The following is a 26244-nucleotide window of genomic DNA, read 5'->3' on the forward strand; positions in this document are numbered from 1 at the left end:
AAGTGGCCTGTCTAACAATAATGAATCCACAGGAGAGCGCCATAAAAGATCTTGTTTCCCTTTTCCAGATTATCAGTTGATAACAAATGGGTTGAGTCCCGCCTTCCTGAGAGAAGGGAAATCATAACACAGTTGGATCACAGTTCTCCCATGCGAGACTTCTGCCAACGTGGAGGCTTAGTAATTCAATTTAGTACTTTCTGTAAATTGCTTGATGAGGAGAGGCTGCCAGATTGAACGGAGTACAATAGCCCGGTCCGAGCCAACTTTGGTTATTTTGGCAACGGTTCGCCCCCCCCTCCCCTTTTATCTGAGACAAAACACTCCAGCTTCAGGCTGCCTTTGTGCTGAGCACGCATCCTAGCAGATGTTCTGTAGACCATCATTAACCAATCATCTCACAGGTCTCCATCAGCTCGGTGAATTGCTTTGCTTAGCACGTTAAGGCAAGGAACCAAGCAAAGTGGGGTTCATGTTTTTTTACGATGGGGAAATACCTGATTGATACCTGATTTATACCTGATTCTGATCCGGTTCAGTAGGATCGTGGACGTTTGCATGGTTTCAATGAGGGTTCGAACCTGAGTTCTTTTTGGATGACGCGTCTGCTTTGGTGTTGTTTAAATGTTTAAATGTGTGGGTTTTTCCCCCCCTTGTTGGAGGACCTCGGTTCCCTGGATTGGCTGCAGCGGGGGAAATCACATCCTATAGGAGGAAGCCAAGGAAACCAGTGAGAACCTTCTCTCTCTTCCCAACTTGGCTCTCTTTCTATTAAGTCTTCCAGTGAATAACATTGTTTTATGTATGTGATGTATAAAAGGTAAGTTAAAAATGTGAATGGCATGATATTAAAAACATGTTTTTTGAGGAATACCTGGAATATGAAATGATAAAAAAATTTCATTACAAAGATATTTCAAGAAAACAACCTGACCGGGTCATTTTTGACCCACTTATGCATGTTTTATTATCATATATTACCAAATTGACCTTAATATAATACTGTCATTTTGGGGGTGGGGGGGTTCTAAAAACTTCTCCCCCGGAGTGCTTTTCTTCCTGTCACTCACGCACACAAGACACCCGTGAGAGAAGTTATGACGAAGGATATAAAAATGTGATATCGGTATAAAGTTTTTCCTGATCATGAAAATCGATATTAAAAAACTGCTGTATACAACACATGTGTTCATTGCACCACAGGATGGCTGCACGGCAACCGAGTGGTTAGTGCGCAGACCTCACAGCTAGGAGACCAGGGTTCAATTCCACCCTCGGCCATCTCTGTGTGGAGTTTGCATGTTCTCCCCGTGTATGCGTGGGTTTTCTCCGGATACTCCGGTTTCCTCCCACATTCCAAAAACATGCTAGGTTAATTAGCGACTCCAAATTGTCCATAGGTATGAATGTGAGTGTGAATGGTTGTTTGTCTATATGTGCCCTGTGATTGGCTGGCCACCAGTCCAGGGTGTACCCCGCCTCTTGCCCAAAGACAGCTGGGAAAGGCTCCAGCACCCCCGCGACCCTCGTGACGAAAAAGCGGTAAAAAATGAATGAATGAAAAAATTGGTCTGGAAAAAAGTTTTGTTTAGGTCAATATTATTAACATTGAAAACTTCCTTGACCGTTTTAAGAACCTGTATTTAGGACCAATGACATCACTTAAGACCAATGACATCATCACCTCGTCTCAGCCTGAGGACATATACAGGACAACAGTTCATGAGAAAATGAGGCAAAGATCAGGTGTCTGGCATCAAACCATGGACCGACCCATCATGGTAGACAACGCCTGTGTCCTTTGCCGACAATGCAGTAAAGGTTTGATATAAAGGCGGCACGTAGCAAACTGAAGCCTGAGGGTACTCGGCTTTCTTTTCCACTTTCTAAAGAAGACCAAGTTACATTGAAACATGAGAGACCAGTTTTTTTTTTACCTTGGTAGCAGCGTTGAGCGGGCAGGCCTTTGCGTGACCATAACATATACACATCCCACCAATGGAAATATCCTTGATGGAATAGTAGTACTGTGGAGACACAAGAGAAGGATACACATTGATGCATGTCTGATATATTATACTGCATGGTTACAAGATGGCGTGAAAAATATATAAGAACTGACCGGACAGTAAAGGTTTCACAGAAAAATGGTGAACTAGCTCAAATTGGAATGTCTGGCCACAGTGACCTTTAGCAGTCGATATAATAGTGTTGGACCAGCCAGGACACCGTTCATGTTGTCTTTAGCACATTTGGTGCTCATTGGTTTGACATCGAACTATACTTTGTTGGCCACATATATATTAAATGGGTACACAGAAAGCTTTCTAGATTTTCCAGAATCTGTACCTATTTTCCTTGGATTTCCAAAATGGTCTGTTTTAATTTATCCCACCCATGGCAATGCCCATTCTGCTGAGATTGGTCACAATCCCGAGCAGGCCTATAGCTTGTATTAAAGTACGCCCATATAAGGAAGTCGTCGACTGGGTGGAGCCGTTAACTTCTCACTGTGACATCACAGGGAGCGGGGGTTTAGGAAAACTCTCTGAAACCGAGCGTTCAGCGCTCATTTCCAAATGCGGCAAAGTCATGATGTGAAACTTTGGCATGGTTTAAAATGATAACACATTTATAGGTCCCGCGGGCCGCGAGTTTGAGACCCCTGGTCTATATAATAGTGTTGGACCAGCCAGGACACCGTTCATGTTGTCTTTAACACATGGGTTCATTGGTTTGACATAGAACTATACTTTGTTGGCCACATATATATTAAATGGGACCTATTATACTAATTTATGGTACACAGAAAGCTTTCTAGATTTTCCAGAATCTGTACCTATTTCCTTGGATTTCCAAAATGGTCTGTTTTAATCTATTCCACCCACGGTAGTGCCCACTGTGCAGGCCTATAGCTTGTTCTCAGGTACGGCCATATACGGAAGTCACCGACTGGGTGGAGTCGTTGACTTCTCACAAGGCTCACTGTGACATCACAGGGAGCAGGGGTTAGGAAAACCGAGCGTTGGGGTAGTAACACAAAAACAAAAATTTCTTAAAATGTATAAAAGGTAAGTTAAAAATGTGAACGGCATGATATCAAAAACATGTTTTTTGAGGAATACCTGGAATATGAAATGATAAAAAAAAATTATTACAAAGATATTTCAAGAAAACAACCTGACCGGGTCATTTTTGACCCACTTATGGAAGGTTGGGGTAGTAACACAAAAACAAAAAATTCTTAAAATGTACAAAAGGTAAGTTAAAAATATGAATGGCATGATATCAAAAACATGTTTTTTGAGGACTACCTGGAATATGAATTAATAAAAAAAATTCGTTACAAAGATATTTCAAGAAAACAACCTAACCGGGTCATTTTTGACCCACTTACGCATCTAAGGGTTAAAGAACAGTTGGATTTGATAGCAGCTACATGGCCACTTGACTACATTTCGACAAAAGTATTACATGAAAAACAAATGATAAGAATATCAGTGGAGTACTACAGTTTGACCTTATCTAAGACGTTGACGATAAACAAAACAAACACAAAAAGAAAGAATGAACAAGTGCACATCAGCCTCACCCGTCTTGTCACAATGGGATCGATATCCCTGGGGTCCCGCAGGGTCAGGGTCATGAGGTCGGCGTTGAGCGTTCTGATCCTCTGAAACACCAATCGAATGTAGCGGGCGGAGGTGTAGTTCAGCAAGGTCGGGGAGGGGTCATCTGCACTGGGACGGCCATTGATTAAAGAAGTGTGGATCTATACCAGGGAAGAAGGATAAATACTGACATGGAACAAGAGAATCCAACTCAAGGGAAACATTAAAGGTGCATTGTGTCTCCTACGGCAACAGATAGTGGCAAAGGTGGGAAGGAAAAGCCAGAAAAAACAAAACATAAGAAATCCATTTTTATTGACTGTATACTCTATTTAGTATGATACACGATTGTGTACATACACAAGTGTCTTATGCTTTTTCTTTGGTTTTTATTTTGTGTGAAGCCACCACAGAAGGGTACTTTTTGGGCTGCAGTCCTGCGTCCACCGTGCATGGTGAGTTTTATGTTAGACCGAGCTGCGCCTGTAGGCTTTGCCCATTATTATTATTATTATTATTAGTTCGACTCACCTGTGTTAAGATAAAAACATTTTTTTGGGGTAAAATCACCGAATTTGCAGAGATGAGACTGAGCCTACCATCTGATGTTGGATACAACTACAGGGTACATTTGTTCGGACAAATATAATGGTGACAACGAAAACAGTTCATAAGACTTAATTGAACTGAGCTCTTACTAGCCATTTCAATGGTTTTGATTTGGTATTTTTGTTAAAATATCATTATATTTGTCTGGTCACTCCACACCTCCGCTCTGGCGAAGAAGGCACAGCAGCGACTGCACTTCCTGCGGCGGATGAAAAGAGCCTCCCTCTCCCCTCCTATCCTTACCACCTTCTACAGAGGGACCATCGAGAGCCTGCTGACCAACTGCATCTCCGTCTGGTCTGGGAGCTGCAAGGCCTCGGACTGGACGTTACTGCAGAGAGTGGTGAGGACAGCGGAGAAGATCATCGGGACCCAACTCCCCCCCATTAAGGACATAGCAAACAGCCGGTGTGTATCTAGAGCCCATCGGATCTGCTCTGACCCCACACACCCCCAGCATGGACTGTTCTCTCGCCTGGCATCGGGGAGAAGGCTCTGCAGCATCCGCTGTAGGACGACCAGGTTCAGAGACAGCTACTTCCCCCTGGCCATCAGACTGCTCAATGCCAAATAAGCCTTACTTACATTATTATTATTTATTTTAATTATTTAAATTATTTGGGCAATTTACTGTTCATGCTGCACTTTATATTATGTTGTTCATATTTGGTGTCTATTCTATCTATTTATTCTCCACATTATTATTATTATTATTATTATTATTTGTTTTTACTTATCTTCTTTTGTGTCTGTTGTTATATGGGAGCCAGGCAACGACATTTCGTTGGCAATTTCACTACTGTGTTTTTGTGCAATGACAATAAAGGGAGTCTATCTATCTATCTATCTATCTATCTATCTATCTATCTATCTATCTATCTATCTATCTATCTAAACAAATGTACCTTTAGTTCTATGAGGCGGTGGTATAATAATAATCAGCATCATAATAATTATTATTATTTATTTATTGATTATTTATTATTAATATAATAATTATAATCAAAATAATAAAAATCACTGTATGTATAATTATTATAATTTATGTCTAAAATTAGACATTTATGTCTAAATTTATGGATAAAAAAGGGCTGCATGGCGGTCGAGTGGTTAGCACGCAGACCTCACAGCTAGGGAACCCGAGTTCAATTCCACCCTCGGCCATCTCTGGGTGGAGTTTCCAGGGTGTACCCCGCCTCTCGCCCGAAGATAGCTGGGATAGGCTCCAGCACCCCCGACCCTCGTGAGGATAAGCGGTAGAATATGAATGAATTATAGTTTGACTAAGTTGATTGGACTCTAAACCTATATTAAGTAGCTTCATCAACATTCATTCATTTTCTACCGCTTATCCTCACGAGGGTTGCGGGGGGTGCTGGAGCCAATCCCAGCTGTCTTCGGGCAGGAGACGTTTGATTAGTTGGCAACAGTGATCCCTTCAATAATTAATTAATTAATTCATTTTCTACCGCTTATCCTCACGAGGGTCGCGGAGGGTGCTGGAGCCTATCCCAGCCGTCTTCGGGCGAGAGGCGGGGTACACCCTGGACTGGTGGCCAGCCAATCACAGGGCACATATATACAAATCGGAGGAAACCGGAGTACCCGGCGAAAACCCACACATGCACGGGGAGAACATGCAAACTCCAAACAGGATGGAATCGAACTCCTAGCTGTGAGGCCTGTGTGCAAACCACTCGTGCGCCATGCAGCCCGCTTTTCATCAACAAATTACATGAATTCTTCCAAATTGCCAAAGGTTTTAAACAGTTAACCAGTCACAGAACTGATGGAAATACCTGTTTACATGAGTCGGTATGTATAGAATGAGTAGGTGTTAATTCTATATGTGGGAACACCCATCATCAGAAATAAGCCGCAAAGTGAGCGAGAGGAGCGGCTCTGTCAGTTCGTCTCCGTAATGTGGCCAAAAGCAACATTTGGCATCTGCCAAAAAGTCCTCATTTGTGCCAAAAGTCTGTATGTTGGTGGTTTGAGGAGGGGGGGACACTTGCAAGCTGTACACTTGGAAGTAACGAAAAAGATGTGGCTGTGTAGGTGTGAACACATGAGCGGCATAGCGGCTTTGTATGTGTGTGTGTGTGTGTGTGTGTGTGTGTGTGTGTGTGAGACACATCGCCTCTGACTCATTATAGTTGCACCGAGATCAGACGGCTCGGGAGCTGTCAACCACAAGCCCGCATGCACACACTCACACATTTAGACTCCTCCGTTAGTTGCAGCTCTTGACATCTCCTCGCTCACACCCCCTCCGGTGCTCCCCCAGAGGACACACACGCACGTAAAAATACAGGACAAACACACAAGACAAACACTTTCACCCATGGGAGAATGTGCACGCATCTCCAAACAGGCAACTACAATTAGAAGCCTGTGTAGGAAATGTACATGTGTGTGTGTGTGTGTGTGTGTGTATCCTGAAGCCTTCAGTTCATTAATGTCAGTTATCGCAGGGCCATTCTCTGCTCTTACTATGCACACACACACACACACACACATAATTGTTGCTCGACAAGAGTGTAAACCTCGCTGAGAGAGTGTTTTTAATAACAGGCAACCCTTCTAAGCGTAATTATAACGCATATATATTAAAATGTAACACTGTGTGAAATAATGACGGGTTTAATTATGTTAAAAACAAACTTGTTTGGTTCACGGTGAAGCTAAGTATCACTTCAAGGTCCTCGTTTGAGGAAAAAAACCATGACAACACAACAAAACATGCGAGTTGTAATATTTCAATTTTGTGTCCACTAGCGCTGGTAAAAAAAAAATATGGATAATAGACTCACAATACGGGTAGGAAAAACATCTTCATGCAGGTCCACGTCAGAAAATGACATGGTGTGCACGAGTCTGTGAGGACCAAGTAACTCTTCATGAAAAAAAAACCACAATGAGCTTGTCAACACATTGGAAACGGGTCATTATTACTCAATATAACTGTGTGACTCACTGTGTCATCTTACAAAGGGCACTAAACTCATCACACAGCAGCTTAACACCCAAAAGGTTTCCATTAATTAATTAATTCATTCATTTTCTACTGCTTTTCCTCACGAGGGTCGCGGGGGTGCTGAAGCCTATCCCAGCTGTCTTCGGGCGAGAGTCAGGGTACACCCTGGACTGGTCAAAAGGTTTCCATAATAAATATATAAAGTACATCACAGGGAGCCAAAAGAGCCCAGAGGGAGACTGATGTCAATGCAGCGCCGCTGCAGGCGGCATTGAATGTCTTGCTCATATACAATGCATTATGGAAAAACTTTTAAAAGAGTCGCTTTTTCATTTTTAAACTTATATTAGTACATTCATTCATTCATTTTCTACCGCTTTTTCCTCACGAGGGTCACAGGGGTGGTGGAGCCTATCCCAGCTGTCTTTGGGCGAGAGTCAGGGTACACCCTGGACTGGTCAAAAGGTTTCCATAATAAATATATAAAGTACACCACAGGGAGACAAAGGAGCCCATAGGGAGACTGATGTCAATGCAGCGCCACTGCAGGCGGCATTGAATGCCTTGCTCATATGCAATGCATTATGGAAAAACTTTTAAAAGAGTCGCCTTTTCATTTTTAAACTTATATTAGTACATATTTGTTTATATTTCTCAAGTATAGCTTTGAGTGTTAAGTTGCTGTGTGATGAGTTTAGTATTATTTGATAAGATAACAGTCAGATTGTTATGTTGTTCTACTGTTACTGTTGGGTTGACAAGCTCGGCGTGATTGGCTGCTGGTAATGAAAGCGCTACTGTTTCCTTACTGACTCACGAGCAGTACAGTATTTAAACAATAAGTAGCAGCAGCTTATACATTTTCAAATGCATTTGTTTACAGGTATGTCCTCAGCATCCATAAAAATGACACTCTTTGGACAGTAACTGGTATATTTTACTAAAAAATGACCAGTTCGTACCAAGTGAGTGCAACATACTGTAGGCTTTATTGTACCAACAGGACACAGAGTACTCGGCTAATGAATTCATGAGTAATTATTATCATTATTATTTCACTCGGATGCCTGCTTGTGTAACACTTTTAATTGCGCATTTGGGATAAATAGTCATTTTAATTGAATTGGATAATTGTTTTTTTTTTTTTTTTAGCATGGTGCTGCTTATTACACGTTAGTTGACTAAAAACTGTACAATATGGAAAAAGGGGGGGTAGGAAAACAGATTATACTTGAATATCTTTACCTCTCCATTCTCCAAGGGGTGGATCTTAGAATAGAAGGATGTGCAGATAACTTCATCATCTCGAGTATACGATGGAGGTCCCGTCCTTGGATTAATGTTGAAGCGGGTCAGGCACTCCGTGTCTGTGATGGCGTAGTACTGCCAGGGTTCAAAGTCCACGCCATCTATCGAACGCTCCAAGATCCAGTTACCTGCATACATACATATTTTTGATACGGATATGCATCTGACGTTTGTTGAACATGATGCTTTTAAAGCCAGCATCTAAAACATACGGTCCAAGTTTGATATCATAATCAAAGCGAAATGGGGAACATCTGAAATGTGTGAGGCTGTTTAAATAGTAATGATGTCGCGGAACGCTTACCCGGGCGAGGCGAGTTGGCGGCCTTAATGATCACATAGGCGATCTGGAAAACCTGACAACATAAAGAAGATAAATGAGCAAACCGACACACTTAAAAAGAAACATTTTTTTTTTTGAAACGCACTTGTATTTAAATATGCACGGTGATCACTATATCTCACTCAAGCAAAGATGGCCGTCAGTTGTGCTTCTTAATGGACTATTTTCCGTACAATACTGAGTCGACTGAACTGATGGAGGGGTTTGCTGAGATGAAATCAAAGTGCAAGGTTGACAAATGTGGTCATGTCTCACATAAGGATTGGGAATGATGGGCAAAATTCCCCCTGCTTTAAGTGCAGTTTTCCTTTAAGGTCCAAGTAGAATCTGTAGTATTTCTAAAACTAATACCGGTAATACTTAAAACCTTTTTGGGAGGTTTTTTGTGGTGTGTTCCATTACGTGAATTAACGAGCTACCTCTTTTTATCTGTTTGTATATCTTTAGAATGCACAGAAAAGACGAACGTGGTCATGTCTCACATAAGGATTGGGAATGACCGGCAAAATTCCACCCCTAAAAAGTGCAGTTTTCCTTTAAGGTCCAAGTAGAAGCTGTAGTACTTCGACATTTGAACAAAGTTACTGATTTGTGAGATAAAAACACGATGGCTGCATATAGCTTGGCAAAAAAAAAAATAGTAGTTCACTACTTCTGGGTTCGGCATCATGGGAGCTGTAGTTCTAGTAAGTAATGTTCCAATATACACCCCGAGGACCTATACATTGTCCAATAAGTGTGTGAGGCATCTTTAGGACTTAAACCCGGATTGTTTCCTGAGTGAACAATTGCAATTAAAGAGAGATGGGGGCTGAATCTCGTCTAATTTCTGAGAAGCACGGAGCGTTCTGTACTGTCATTTTTATGGCTTTATCAAGTAATTGTGATTTCTCGCCATTCTCCGGTGGTCCAAAAATGTTTCCTCCCACGAAAAGCAGGCTTCTCCAAGGTCCAACATCAGTGACATCTTACCTAACAAATGGACCATAAATCCTACAGACACACGTCAACAACGTCTCCCGAGGAAACCGCAATGGCCGATTATTTGCTTGACATTCAACATATTCGCATATTGAACATATTGTCTGTTTTGCCGATGGAAAGACAGAACAGAGCACATCTGGAGGTGTTATTAAAAAGAAGAAAAAAGACATTCCCAGATGAAATCATCTGTTCTTGTTTTTTTTCCACCGATGCTATCTCAGGAACAGTCGCCGCTGACAACTAGGAAGTGTTCCTGTCTGGTTATGACAAGGGATTTATCGGCATGTAACATTTTACTACAGTCCTTATGTGTACATTATGAAAGCAAAAACATAGTCCTTGCCAGATTATTGAAGCATGGGAGCCAAATGAGCACTTAAAAAGGATTGTTGTGCAGATCCAATCTGACCATGTAAGGTCTGTGTGTCCAGTGGATTTTTGGCTTTCCTGCCGTTAAAAGGAATTCTGTGAGGAATTCATGGCGTCTCCATGAGGTTCGGAGGAACAGCTGGCGGTAAAGTATCACTGATGGACACATGCTACGATTTTTTTGGCTTGATACGTTGGAAAGGAACAGGAACTGGAATAAAAACCCAAAGTAGAAAACAAAGAGACGTGGCGTTCAATTAAAAGAAAGAAGACAGGGTACTGGGAGTTCTGGTATTTACAAAAAAACAAAAAAACATGACAGGTGCGTATGCCACTTTATCACATACTACAGTATTAATTGGCCCTGTACCCTAGAAACCGCCCATGAATGATACGGGAAAAGGCCCAAATGATACTGTGTCAAAGCCCAGGGCAGTGATACTGATAAAATATAGAGTTTAACCATGTCCAGTATCAGCCCCCGTAGCTGTCCACTCGGAGCGCGCTGCTCTGGTATCGTGCCCGTGAAACAACCAATCAGAGAACAGCACACAAGCGTTTGTTTTGCTGCCGTCTGTGCTCTGTCAACATGTCAGCGGTTGACACTCCCGGCGAAAGACAAATAGGGAAAATAGCAAACAGAATATTAGAAATGGAACGTTTTATCACCATTAATGAGGAGGACACTCTTGAAATGATCGAAAAAACTAAAAATGCAAATACAAGTTGGAAAACCAAGGGCGACTGCAACTGCAAGAACGAACGAAGTATTCCGAAAGTATTCCCCCGCTTGAGTTAGACAAATACGTGTCTATGTTTATTGTAACGTTGTTGCCGACGCTATGGAAAGGACACGACTGTGATCGCTAACAAGCTTTTATTACACAACAATACTGGCTACTGTCGGCCGTAACCACGCCGTTGCAACCACCGCCAGCAACGCAACAGTGCTTCCTCAACACGACACGCCCCCACCCCTGGTGCATTCACAGTCACCCGGAACAGTCAGACACTCAAGAGCACAACATGTCAACATGAACACGTCAGGGTCGCTACATTATTTTATCAATCAGAAAAGAAAATGGGGATGAATACGAGCCTGATTCTCTCAAATCAAAATTCAACTCTCTGGCACGTTACATGATGGAAAAACGAAAGTACAGTAAACCTCGGATATATCGGACTCGGATATATCGGAAATTCGCTCACAACGGACAGATAAAAAAGAACCGATTTTTCTGTAATGCATTTCCAATAAAAATTCATTGCATATATCGGATTTTTTATAACGGATTTCGCCTATTTCGGACAAAATCTCCAGTCTCGTTCCAATGCATTTCCATTAAATTTCCCTCGCATATATCGGATGGCCGCATCGTGGCGCTCCGATTCACCGAATCGTGACAGGCCGCTATACGACGTCATTTGCAGCGTTTGCAGCGTTTGCAGCGTTGCCTGCGCGTCCAGGTACATTGGAAACATAGTCAAGGAAGTGCTTTTTTATAACGGATAAAATCCGATTTACGCATATACCGGATATAAATCCGATATATGCGTAAAACGGACATTTTCCGGTATACGCATATAACGGATTTCGCTTATATCGGACAAAACCAGTGGGAACAATTGAATCCGATATATCCGAGGTTTACTGTACGTGATAATAAGCTCATGATTAAATAGTATGTCATAATAAGATCGACCTTCGGTCTCGGGCTCATACTGACACTTAGGGGCATGATACCTGGCCTGATACCACTGATATGCGGGAGTCTTAAAAATGTACTATCACGTCAAGTGGAAATGTGCTAACATCTCACTGGACTAATAAAGAAGCTTTTGGCCCACTTCTAATCATGTGACTCATCCAACATCTTCTCCTGCCAGACTTAACACTAGCAAGAAAGTAGCAAATATTCACTGGAGCTATCTTATCGCTCTGTTTGCACACAAAAAATGTATTTGAATGCAGCAGTGTTATGGATGACAGCGTGCATGGGAAAATATGAAACTAAAATTGTGTTTTTATTTGGGGTGGGTTTCAAGAAGAAGAGCAAGACACAGAGAGATAGAGGCCTCCGGATAAAACAGATTAAAGAGGGAAATGTTCCGTGTGTGTGTGTGTGTGTGTGTGTGTGTGTGTGTGTGTGTGTGTGTGTGCAGAGGAAGACAAAACATCCATTTGAAATCCAATCTCCTTAAGTCCGTCTTTTGGGCTGCCAAAAGACACTAAAGGCATATAAAAATGTATATGTGCCAACACAGCTAGCCGCGTTGGAATTTGGCCTTAAGCTTTTAAATAGACTTTGTTCGATCACACACACACAACACCAGATGCTGTAATCTCACACACATTCTTGTTTTGGTCCAGTTTGCCGTCAAACATTCGAGGCCAACGCCCCCGCCCTCTAACACAAAGTTCTCATTAAATTCTTCTCATTTAAAATGAATATGAAAATCTCCGTATTTTTCAGGCAATAAATCGCTCTGGATTGTAACTCAAATCTGTCAAAAAATGAGTCACAATAATCGGAAAACGCCTGTGCTGAATTGTCATCATTAGCCATGTATACATGGACCCAAATATTCCAATTGCATTCGGTTTATTCGCTCAAACTGAAAAAATGTAAGTGCCAATCCAAATGAATATATAATGGAATATTCCTTTCCCCAATCCGATTGAGGTATCTTGTATCCGCTCAAACTGAAAGTTGTCAGGGCGCGTTCTTCTTCGTGGTGTTTTTCTTCTTCTGTTGTTTATTGGCGGTTGGCAAGCAGCTTTCGTGTGCATTAGCGCCATCTGTGAAACAGAATCTAAACCCTTCTATACGCCATTCACAAGTCCAGTTTTATTAAAAAAGAAAATATGTATCCATATAAAACATGTCCCGAGTTTAATTATAAAATATTTGCAAGATTGAATTTGATCTTTTCCTGTTTAAATTTATCCCGGGTGCGTTCTTTCATTTCTATGTTGCGATCTGAAACCAGTACACCCAGGAAGGACGTTCCGGTAATACTTAAAACCTTTTTGGGAGGTTGTGTTCCATTACGTGCATTAATGAGCTACCTCTTTTTATCTGTTTTTATATCTTTAGAATGCACAGAAAAGACAAATGTGGTCATTCCCAATCCTTATGGGCAAACCCCCCCACCAAAAAAAAGTGCAGTTTTCCTTTAACGTCCAAGTAGAAGCTGTAGTATTTGTAATATTAATACCGGTAATACTTAAAGCCGTTTTGGGAGGTTTTTGGTGGTGTGTTCCATTACATGCATTAATGAGCTACCTCTTTTTATCTCTTTGTATATCTTTAGAATGCACAGAAAAGACAAATGTGGTCATGTCTCACATAAGGATTGGGAATGATGGGCAAAATCCCCCCCCCCAAAAAAGGGCAGTTTTCCTTTAAGGCCCAAGTAGAAGCTGTAGTATTTCTAATATTAATACCGATAATACTTGAAACTTTTTGGGAGGTTTTTGGTGGTGTGTTCCATTACGTGCATTAATGAGCTACCTCTTTTTATCTGTTTTTATATCTTTAGAATGCACAGAAAAGACAAATGTGGTCATATCTCACATAAGGATTGGGAATGATGGGCAAAATCCCACATGTCCCGAGTTTAATTATAAAATATTAAAAAGATTGAATTTGATCTTTTCCTGTTTAAATTGATCCCGGGTGCGTTCTTTCAGCGCATGCTCAGATATGACGTAACACGCAGATCCAGACGTTCTTCACTTTTAAAAATGGAGGCGAGCAATCGGCACTGGATTGCTGCGGAAAGTTTGCTTTTGACCCATACTAAATTTCAAGACTGGACGAAGGAAAAACTGGCAATACGGAGTTATTCCAACAAGTGAAATGTGTATCACGTGATGTTGATGTTTAAGTTTTACTGCCAATGCCCCATTCTATTCTGTTTGATTATAGCGCCGCATGTAGACAAGAGATTGGAATATTCCTTTCCATGGATACCATTGTTTTCGGAAAAGTCATTCGTAAAGATTCCATTCGGAAAGAGGAAAAACTCCTAATGTAAACGCGGCTAATGACCATTCGATTGGTCCTGTCCTAGACGGTCTTCACAGAAGAGGTTTTGTTCCGGAATCATTTTTTGCTTATTTTTTAATTCGGAAAATAGATGCTCTGATATTTTTATGAACGATTCTTTCATGTATTTTCCATCTGTGAATGGCTTCCCCCTTCAAGTATGTATTTTTCTGCAAAAGCTACACGAAAATATTTTACCGTGCAGTCAGTCGACACGTTTTACACTCTGTTTGAAGGTCCGTGAACGCACCATAGTTGCTGTGAGATGCAAATGTGAATCTTATACAGTATATAGTAACTTCCACGTAGTGACTTTTAGTCATCCTATCAGTCAACTTTGATTCGTTAGTATTGAGTAACCGTTGCATATTTTACTTTCTGGATCTGAATCTAGTTAATAATTTGCTACTTTTATTGCAAATGTTAGGAATTGTACATCACAAAACTAGAAAATTAATGTGTTTTGTTATTTACCAGAAAATGGTACTAACCTGGCAGCACGGCGGTCGTGTGGTTAGCGCGCAGACCTCACAGCTAGGAGACCACTCCACATTATTATTATTATTACTATTATTATTATTATTTATTATTACTTATCTTCTTTTGTGTCAGTTATTATATGGGAGCCAGGCAACGACATTTCGTTGGCAATTTCACTACTGTGTTTTTGTGCAATGACAATAAAGGGAGTCTATCTATCTATCTACCAGGGTTCAATTCCACCCTCGGCCATCTCTGTGTGGAGTTTGCATGTTCTCCCCGTGCATGCGTGGGTTTTCTCCGGGTACTCCGGTTTCCTCCCACATTCCAAAAACATGCTAGGTTAATTAGCGACTCCAAATTGTCCATAGGTATGAATGTGAGTGTGAATGGTTGTTTGTCTATATGTGCCCTGTGATTGGCTGGCCACCAGTCCAGGGTGTACCCCGCCTCTCGCCCGAAGACAGCTGGGATAGGCTCTAGCACCCCCCGCGACCCTCGTGAGGAAAAGCGGTAGAAAATGAATGGTACTAACCTTAAAACCATGATATAATTGAACCATACAAGGTCACATAATATTTTCTAGCTGAAAAATCATCTATTCTGAAAAAAAAATTAAAAACCTCATTTTGTGAGTCACATCTCTAGTAATCAGAAAGTGTGGATATTAAAAATGTTTTGACTGGCAGCTGCTTTCAGGATCCCCAATTGCTCTGCCAATCCCCCCCCCCCCCACACACACACACAGACTTCCACCCCAATCAGCATATAGCCTGTACGTGATTAGACCGCGTCCATCAAAACCGTCCGTGAGTAAACCTGCCCGACATTTTTTCTTAATAACTGCAATTTACCTGAATTGCTGCAATGCTGAAAAGTTGAATACCACACGGGGAGGCAAATAGCTCTTGGACTAGCAATTTCACAGCCTGCACAGGCGGGATGTTAATGCTAGCAGTCAGAGAAGACCGAGTCCCTCTTTGCTACACAATGCTTGAAGCCAAGTATTGCTACATATTCTCAAAGTACAATTATATGACATTAATAAAAGACTTGCTGTATTACAGCACTTTTATAAAGATGGCCGAAGCCCACTTCATGCTCTTCTAAAAAAAAAACTAAAATACACGTTTAAGCAGCAGAAACGTTCACTTTCTTTTTGTTGTTTACATCACCTGATGACCGCTAAAGTAGGCGGGGCTCCATTATGACTGCCCCACAGATATTATTATATTTGTCAAACTACTCGAAAACCATATTTTGACGCCCTGAATTTATGGTAACGGTAATGGTTTAATTTCATTTGAACATGCATCAGATTACAATTGAGTGCATCCCATAATCAGTTCACAGTTCCACATGTCCAAAAGGAGTAGGAAGAAGCAAAGCTTATTAAATCCTACCCCTCCATCTGGTACTTTTACAATCAGCTACTGTTACATTTGTTCACTTCCTGCTTTCCTAACGTTTTTTTTTTTTGTTTTATTTTTTCAATTTTATTTTCGTCATGTACCGAAGTACAAGGTGATATCTATATTTAAACCAACATGAACAATCGCGTATTAGAAATACAAAACCATTCAAGCATCAATAAAGAGGAAAAAAGTGGCGTTGCAAAAAGAAGACAATTGCAAATCAGTGTTGTCTCAGTCGGTGGTCGCCAAGAGTCAAAGTCTCCAGTATTAAAAAGCTTTTAAAGAATCGGTGCAAGACAAATGGAGCAAGATGATGGTTGTCGTGGATTGCCAAGCCTGCAGTCAACTGTTATAATCAATCTTCAATCAGTTCTCTGTGCATCTCTATGAAAGCTTGACTGGGACAAAGGAGGAAGGCGGGGGCCACCCAACAGGAAGGGTCACACTGACCAAGTATGAGGAATATGACCTGCTTTTACATCATCGGTGTCAGTTGCTTCACATGCTTCACATGCTTGATACTAAAGCGTAGCAGCTCAAGAAAGGATTTATACACAACCGACTCCGATACACGACTATGCACTGCAAGAACTAAAATACACGAGTACCTCAGTTTTTGTTCGTCCGAAAACCTAGTACATTTTTCCTTTAAGAAATAATATAAATTTAACTCATCTGTTTAACACAAAACATTTAAAATGGAATAATTGTACTTTTACATGCATTTACTCCCGATACTTTTTTTTAAATCAGCACTCAGCACATTCTAAAAATACAAGAAAACTAAAAAATTTAACAGAAAAAAAATAAAATATTATATTAATATAATATAATAATATATTAATATAATAATATCATATAATAATATACTAATATAATCAAAAATAGCATAAAGTTGAAAAATGTATAACTAAAATATTGATTTTTTTTAAAGTCTAATATTAAAAATAATTTTGTGAGAAACAAACAAAACAAAGAATACAGATGCAATTTTATGAAATTAGGTTGGGTAAAAGGTAAAGGGAAAAGTCATTCACCGGTATCTTCATGCTCCTCCTCCTCCTCCTGACAACTAAAACCACTGAAGCTGTCTTCTTCAGCATCACAATTGAGCAGCCCCATAATTCGTACATCACACACAACCTGCAGGGTTTAAAGCCTGGCAAAAATGTGTGAAATTATGGTATTCATTCATTCATTCATTCATTTTCTACCGCTTATCCTCACGAGGGTGCTGGAGCCTATCCCAGCAGTCCCTGGACTGGTGGCCAGCCAATCATAGGGCACATATAGACAAACAACCATTCACCCTAACATTCATACCTATGGACAATTTGGAGTCGCCAATTAACCTAGCATGTTTTTGGAATGTGGGAGGAAACCGGAGTACCCGGAAAAAACCCACGCATGCACGGGGAGAACATGCAAACTCCACACAGAGATGGCCGAGGGTGGAATTGAACTCGGGTCTCCTAGCTGTGTCGCCTGCGCACTAACCACTTGCTATGCCGCATGTCCTCCAATGAACTGCTTTGCTCAGACACAGTGCAGAATGGGAAACTTCAAAACTCATATTGGTGCTTCATTATGTTATTTTTAGGTACAGTGTTAAGTTACTGTGTGATGAGTTTAGTGTTTTTTGCGAGCATAAACATGGCTAAATAAACTAATATACATAGACATGTTGTTTTCTATAATAGACATGTTTTTGGAATGTGGGAGGAAACCGGAGTACCGGGAGAAAACCCACGCATGCACGGGGAGAACATGCAAACTCCACATCGAGATGTCCGAGGGTGGAATTGAACTCGGGTCTCCTAGCTGTGTCGCCTGCGCACTAACCACTTGCTATGCCGCATGTCCTCCAATGAACTGCTTTGCTCAGACACAATGCAGAATGGGAAACTTCAAAACTTATATTGGTACTTCATTGTGTTATTTTTAGGTACAGTGTTAAGTTACTGTGTGATGAGTTTAGTGTTTTTGCAAGCATAAACATGGCTAAATAGACTAATAGACATAGACATGTTGTTTTCTATAATAGACATGTTTTTGGAATGTGGGAGGAAACCGGAGTACCCGGAGAAAACCCACGCATGCACGGGGAGAACATGCAAACTTCACACAGAGATGGCCGAGGGTGGAATTGAACCCGGGTCTCCTAGCTGTGAGGTCTGCGCGCTAACCACACGTCCACCGTGCAGCCTGAAATTATGGTATTTGAAAGATAAATAAACATGAGTTTTTGACTAATAAGATATTTTTTCTTACCAGACACTTATGTAAGAAAATGAAATGTATCCAACATTGGAATAAAATATACTGATAATCAAAAACTGCATTTTTGACGTTGAGTTCAGGTATTTTATCTTGCTTAGCTTTTTACAGAGCGGTATAAAAAATGGATGGATGACGGAATGTAATGTAAATCCAAACGCTGAGGTAAGCATAAACCCACAACAGACGGTACTGTGAAAGTAAAAGCGCGTACTCTACCTGTTTCAAGTCCAATGTTATTGTCACATAGTGATACTCCATTCCATTCTTGATGGAGGGACTTTGCCACCAACGGTTGGTCCCGTCGATGGCGTATTCTATGGGGTGCCGCTCTGTAAACATACAGAAACACAGCCGTCCTCTTCTATTCATTTGCCAAAGCTTTGTTCTACGTCTAATTAGAGAACATCAATGCTTGTACTGCGTCGGCATCTTACCAAATGGTTTCACGCTGTTCTGATGGCAGACTCGACACTGAGGGTTTCTTACAGGCTGACCTGGCACGTGTTCTACTAGCTTGCAGAACATCTCCGGTTCCGACAGACCGCATGTCGCGTTGGTTGTTATATCCGCCATGGAGGCCAAGTTCAAAACTGCTGGGAATAATCCTGGAATAAACAAAACAAAGGCAATTAAATGCAGCTGTGAATGTGTTGGACTATCCAAGGATTTCATTGGGATATTTTATTCTTGTGTTCCAATCAAGACGTCAAAGAAGTGTTTTTCTTTCCCCTGATTGAACACTTGAATCAGCAGATATCCAAGTCTGGACTGATGAAGTTCTATTGAAACAGGTGCAGGAGCACAAAAACATAAACAGACATGGAGTTGGAGTTGTAAACAGACATGGATGAATGTGTGAACCAGAGGAAAAGTGGAGAAGTGTTTGAGTCCAGCTGAGCACAGCTGCTTGAGCAGATGTCAACATCATCGTACTGTGAAGAGCGTCGAAGACATCCAAAACGGTCTTTTGTAAAAGTATTCCAATCAGTCAAATATGTTGCATCAGTGACAACTCGGTGCTACTGTTTCCGAAATCCGAAAACCTAGTACATTTTTCCCTTAAGAAATAATGTCAATTTAACTCATGTTTAACACAAAATATTTAAAATGGAATCATTATACTTTTACATGCATTTACGCCTGAGATTTTTTTTTTATCAGCACATTCTAAAAATACAAGAAAACGAAAAATTTTAACAGAAAAAAATATAATAATAATATATATTTTTATGATTATGGTATAAAACAATAATGTGAAAAAATATATTATATATATATATATATATATATATATATATAATATATTTATTATATATAAAATATGCATAATATAAAATATAATAATATAATATAATATAATAAAAAAAATTAATATGTCGCATCAGTGACAACTCAGTGCTACCGTTTTTTCAGCTGAGGTTCGGATCAGATTTCAGATACACAGAATGTCATCCACACAACGACTTTTTGCCTTAAGTCCTAAAATTCACACACACACATTATTGTCTTATGCCATAATCCTAAAAGTTGAAGCAAACACTGGTACAAGTTGATGAACCAGACAGGAGTGCCATTGGCTGAATACAGACAATACAGACAATACAAAACAAGACATCAGTGTACTGGAGATCCAGTATCATCACTGTGCGTTTTTATAGTGAACACACAGGGATTCATAGCAGATTTATATCCATATATGATCATTATTTTCAACTTTATGTGTTACCATGCTGGGTTTTTTTTTGGCCTGCTGACACGACCATGCACTGCAAGAACTAAAATACACGGGTACCTCAGTTTTTGTTCTTCATCCGAAAACCTAGTACATTTTTCCCTTAAGAAATAATGTAAATTTAACTCATCTGTTTAACACAAAATATTTTAAATGGAATCATTATACTTTTACATGCATTACGCCCGAGAATTTGTTTTTTCAGCACATTCTAAAAACACAGCAATTCATTCATTTTCTACCGCTTTTCCTCACGAGGGTCGCAGTGGGTGCTGGAGCCTATCCCAGCTGTCTTCCGGCGAGAGGCGGGGTACACCCTGGACTGGTGGCCAGCCAATCACAGGGCACATATAGACAAACAACCATTCACACTCACATTCATACCTATGGACAATTTGGAGTCGCTAATTAACCTAGCATGTTTTTGGAATGTGGGAGGAAACCGGAGTACCCGGAGAAAATCCACGCATGCACGGGGAGAACATGCAAACTCCACACAGAGATGGCCAAGGGTAGGAATTGAACTCTGGTCTCCTAGCTGTGTCGCCTGCGCACTAACCACTTGCTATGCCGCATGTCCTCCAATGAACTGCTTTGCTCAGACACAATGCAGAATGGGGAAACTTCAAAACTCATATTGGTACTTCATTGTGTTATTTTTAGGTCCAGTGTTAAGTTACTGTGTGATGAGTTTAGTGTTTTTTGCAAGCATAAGCATAAGCATAAGCATGGCTACATGCAAACATGCGAACATGCAAACTCCACACAGAGATGGCCGAGGGTGGAATTGAATCCTGGTCTCCTAGCAGATCGGAGTTCGGAGATCAGATTTCAGATACAAAGAATGTCATCCACACAATGACTTTTTGCCTTGAGTCCTAAAATTCACACACACACACACACACACACACACACAATTGTGTTATGCCATAATCCTAAAAGTTGAAGCAAACACTGGTACAAGTTGATGAACCAGACAGGAGTGCGTCATGCCATTGGCTGAATACAGACAATAGAAAACAAGACATCAGCGTAGTGGAGCTCAATCTACATTAAAGCCAAAATGTCCCCAAGGTTTCTTTATTACATGGTGAAAGGAAACAGTGTTTGTTTTTTGCTGTCACGGGAGAAGATGAGTCTTCATATTGTGTGTTCGCGCTCCGAGGTGTGTGTGCGTGTGTGATGGATGTGTTATTGTGGAGTTTTGGGGCTAGATGTAAGCATGATGGAATAAAAAGGAGGTTGAAAAGGACGGGATCATCTCTCTCTGCACCTCCCCCTCCATCCTGAGCACTTCGGCGTTACGGGCTGGAGGAAAATATGGAGAGATTGATGAAGACGACGAGATGGATGGGAAGGATTTTCCGAGAACGATAGAGTGTTGTTTAAAAGGGTCAGGGCCGGGAGAGGAATGACGGATGAGACGACTATAATTCTCTATCCTCACGCCGACGTACGCACATATGGAGGATGGGAAGGCATCTATACATACAAAGTTGTGTGCAAGCGGAAATGTAGACACAAAAACCACAAGGGTGATTTTACTAGGACGTGATCACACAGTATCGTATATTATATATTATTATATTATATCATATATTATATCATATATTATTCAGGAAAGAGTACAGTCTCCAAAGTAGAATACAAGCCATTGTGGACGCTCATAGGGATTGTTATACATGGCAGCCCGCCACAAATTAATTTAGACCGCTACATAAACACACGATAATGCACCTGATCGGACAGAAAATAAGACGACAGATTATTGAAAGGTGCCCTGTGATTGGCTGGCGACCAGTCCAGGGTGTACTCCGCCTCTCGCCCAAATACAGCTGGGATAGGCTCCAGCACCCACTGTGACCCTTGTGAGGATAAGCGGTAGAAAATGAATGAATTAATTATTGAAGGGGTGACTGTTGAGAACTAATCAAACCCTCACCCGAAGACAGCTGGGATAGGCTCCAACACCCCTCCCCAACCCTCGTGAGGATAAGCCGTAGAAAATGAATGAATGACTTATTGAAGGGATCCCTGTTGACAACTAATCAAACCTCTCGCCCAAAGACAGCTGGGATAGGCTCCAGCACCCACTGCAACCCTCGTGAGGATAAGTGGTAGAAAATGAATGAATGAATGAATTATTGAAGGGATGACTGTTGCCAACTAATGAAACCTCTCGCCCGAAGACAGCTGGGATAGGCTCCAGCACGCCCCGCAACCATCGTGAGGATAAGCGGTAGAAAATGAATGAATGAATTATTGAAGGGAGGACTGTTGCCAACTAATCAAACCTCTCGTCCAAAGACAGCTGGGATAGGCTCCAGCACCCACTGTAACCTTCGTGATGATAAGCGGTAGAAAATGAATGAATTAATTATTGAAGGGATGACTGTTGCCAACTAATCAAACCTCTCGCCCGAAGACAGCTGGGATAGGCCCCAGCACCCCCGCGACCCTCGTGAGTATAAGCAGTACAAAATGAATGAATGAGTTATTGAAGGGATCCCTGTTGCCAACTAATCAAACCTCTTGCCCAAAGAAAGCTGGGATAGGCTCCAGCATACCCGTATGAAAAATGGATGAATAGGAAAAGTTGATTGGACCTTCTAGAAGGGATTAATGACGCCAACCAAGGTTCCACTGTGTTTCCGATTCTATGGTCATCATCACACTCACAAAAAAACTCAATTAAAAGTCACTTTGGATTTTCACTGAAGTAAACCTTCAGTTACAGTGAAGAAAATAAGTATTTGAACACCCTGCTATTTTGCTATTTCTCCCACTTAGAAATCATGGAGGGGTCTGAAATTTTCATCGTAGGTGCATGTCCACTGTGAGAGAGATAAACTAAAAAGAAAAATCCAGAAATCACAATGCATGATTTTTTAACAATTTATTTGTGTGATACAGCTGCAAATAAGTATTTGAACACCTGTGTATCATCTAGAATTCTGACCCTGAAAGACCTGTTAGTCTGCCCATTAGAAGTCCACCTGCACTCCATGTATCATCCTGAATCAGATGCACCTGTTTGAGGTCGTTAGCTGCATAAAGACACCTGTCCACCCCATACAATCAGTAAGACTTTAACTTGTAACATGGCGAAGACCAAAGAGCTGTCCAAAGACACCAGAGACAAAATTGTACACCTCCACAAGGCTGGAAAGGGCTACGGAGCAATTACCAAGCAGCTTGGTGAAAAAAGGTCCACTGTTGGAGCTATCATTAGAAAATGGAAGAAGCTAAACATGACGGTCAATCTCAATCGGAGTGGAGCCCCATGCAAGATATCACCTCGTGGGGTCTCAATGATTCTAAGAAAGGTGAGGAATCAGCCCAGAACTACACGACAGGACTTGGTCAATGACCTGAAAAGAGCTGGGACCACCGTTTCCAAGGTTACTGTAGGTAATACACTAAGACGTCATGATGTGAAATCATGCATGGCACGAAAGGTTCCCCTGCTTAAACCAGCACATGTCAAGGCCCGTCTTAAGTTTGCATATGACCATTTGGATGATACAGAGGAGTCATGGGAGAAAGTTTTATGGTCAGATGAGACCAAAATAGAACTTTTTGGTCATAATTCCAATAAGCGTGTTTGGAGGAAGAAGAATGAAGAGTACAATCCGAAGAACACCATCCCTACTGTGAAGCATGGGGGTGGTAGCATCATGCTTTGGGGGTGTTTTTCTGCACATGGGACAGGACGAGTGCACTGCATTAAAGAGAGGATGACTGGGGCCGTGTATTGTGAGATTTTGGGGAACAACCTCCTTCCCTCTGTCAGAGCATTGAAGATGGGTCGTGGCTGGGTCTTCCAACACGACAACGACCCGAAGCACACAGCCAGGAAAACCAAGGAGTGGCTCCGTAAGAAGCATATCAAGGTTCTAGCATGGCCCAGCCAGTCTCCAGACCTGAACCCAATCGAAAATCTTTGGAGGGAGCTCAAACTCCGTGTTTCTCAGCGACAGCCCAGAAACCTGACTGATCTAGAGAAGATCTGTGTGGAGGAGTGGGCCAAGATCCCTCCTGCAGTATGTGCAAACCTGGTGAAAAACTACAGGAAACGTTTGACCTCTGTAATAGCAAACAAAGGCTACTGTACCAAATATTAACATTCATTTTCTCAGGTGTTCAAATACTTATTAGCAGCTGTATCACACAAATAAATTGTTAAAAAATCATGCATTGTGATTTCTGGATTTTTCTTTTTAGTTTATCTCTCTCACAGTGGACATGCACCTACGATGAAAATTTCAGACCCCTCCATGATTTCTAAGTGGGAGAAATAGCAAAATAGCAGGGTGTTCAAATACTTATTTTCTTCACTGTACATGTTGTACGACTTTAGGGGCATTCAATGTTGGGGGGTGTTCACACTGCAAAACGGTCAGACAGATTTATTAATTTGCTTATTATTGTCAACACTCAGAATATATTATTTTCCCATTGGGTAAAGCTCCAACTATATTTTTGAAGCTATTTCGGTAGCTCACCAACGGCTGCCTGGGACACTATCTGTAAAACAAAAACAGAACAAAAATAATTTCCTGTTCCTAAAGGACAAGACAATCACCTGGAGATACTTCCACAGATATGGCAGAGCTTAAAGAAAACAAAGCATTATCTGAATAAATAGACTGAGCATCAAGGATTATAGGTGGAACAAGTTTTCAATAATTTACCTGTTTAATTAAATGATGCTCTTGATAACATGTGCTGTAGCCATTTCAAGGTGGAGCTAATTAAATCAAGATCATAGAGAAGAAGTTTTTTTTTGTCAGTGACCAAAGTTGCCTGAAAATAAAACGAAGACCATGTTAATACGATGGAATCAATATTTGTTTATCGTTAAGGTACAAAGAACACCGCTGATGTTACCCACGCAAAGATATGTGCAAACATGCAAACCTCTGATCTCCGCATGCTAATGTCCAATCATTTGGCCTGGATCCTAACCAGAGCGGAGGGGAAGCAGATGAATGCAAACATCTGAAGGCTGAGGAGCAAGGTCATTTACATGAGATGGAGGCACGAGCGTCAGTACTGGCGTATAACGTATATGCGGAAAGAAAACAACATAACGGCTCCTTTCAACGTGGTCTCCAGGGAATCGTGCATAAATGCAGGATACGGGGTGCATCATGGAAGTATTTTTTTTTTTTTGATGATTGAGCAAAATGTGCAAAAAATCTTGGCACTAATTTGGTCAAAGGAGTATGGAGTCGATGTGCAGTTTGACATACTAATGATAAACTAATGCAATCCCAGTAATCCATCCCTAATATTCCTATACACCAGCATCAGACAAAATATCATATTGTGTCTGAAGCACACAAGCTGCTTGCTCTGTTCCGTAATAGAAAACATCCAGTCGCTTCATTAAATCCCTGCAGCCAAGTGAACACAGCACGACTCATTAATACCGTGCATCATTGCTACATTTATTCTTTATAACTAGCGTTGCATGTTTTATTCATGAGGTGTAATAAGGTACAAATACAGTGGTAGAACAGCTGGTACCATCAGATTACAGTCATGATCTAAAGGTTCGGGAAAAAAAGATAAAAGCCTCAATTATAAAATCCATTACCCCCGACCATATTTCAATTACCCTGATACAATGAACGGACAAAATCATATACAATGTGTTCCAAAGGCTACTGACTTCGGAGTGGGTCGCTGTACTTTGTACTACACAATAAAGTGACTATTGTTGTCATATTTCAGTGTGGCAAGCGTAAATAAGTGCTTGGATGCAATGTCAGGCCACCATGGCTACTTTATGCTCGTTAAAAAGCCATAGCTTTACAGTATGCGGAATCAAACTATGGAATGGATTAAGGAAATCAAACAATGCACAACGATGAGCCAATTCAAGAAACAATACAAGCAGTTGATGTTTGCTAAATACAAGGATGAAGAGTCTTGAACCAGTCATGATGTGCTATATATATCACTATATTGACACTTACTATGGTACCCATTATGTCATTGGATAGTCATATCACCTCGTATTTAAAGCAGGAAGTGAACAAATGTAACAGTTACTGATTGTAAAAGTACCAGATGGAG

At 41.0% G+C, this 26244-nt stretch overlaps 1 protein-coding gene across 8 annotated transcripts in view; it reads right to left on the bottom strand.

Annotated features, from left to right (window-relative positions):
- lama2 (laminin, alpha 2) overlaps nt 1-26244 on the bottom strand; it is a 186107-nt gene that overhangs the window by 133056 nt on the left and 26807 nt on the right. For all 8 annotated transcript variants that reach the window (XM_058091728.1, XM_058091732.1, XM_058091733.1 and 5 more), the window contains 6 exons: nt 18863-19033; nt 18645-18757; nt 8810-8861; nt 8443-8633; nt 3593-3772; nt 1938-2027 (listed from right to left, as the gene is read on the bottom strand). In XM_058091728.1, the coding sequence (XP_057947711.1) occupies nt 1938-2027; nt 3593-3772; nt 8443-8633; nt 8810-8861; nt 18645-18757; nt 18863-19033 (797 nt within the window). The remainder of the gene's footprint in view (nt 1-1937; nt 2028-3592; nt 3773-8442; nt 8634-8809; nt 8862-18644; nt 18758-18862; nt 19034-26244) is intronic.

Source organism: Doryrhamphus excisus, chromosome 1, assembly GCF_030265055.1.
Source record: "Doryrhamphus excisus isolate RoL2022-K1 chromosome 1, RoL_Dexc_1.0, whole genome shotgun sequence".
Taxonomy (NCBI): Eukaryota; Metazoa; Chordata; class Actinopteri; order Syngnathiformes; family Syngnathidae; genus Doryrhamphus; species Doryrhamphus excisus.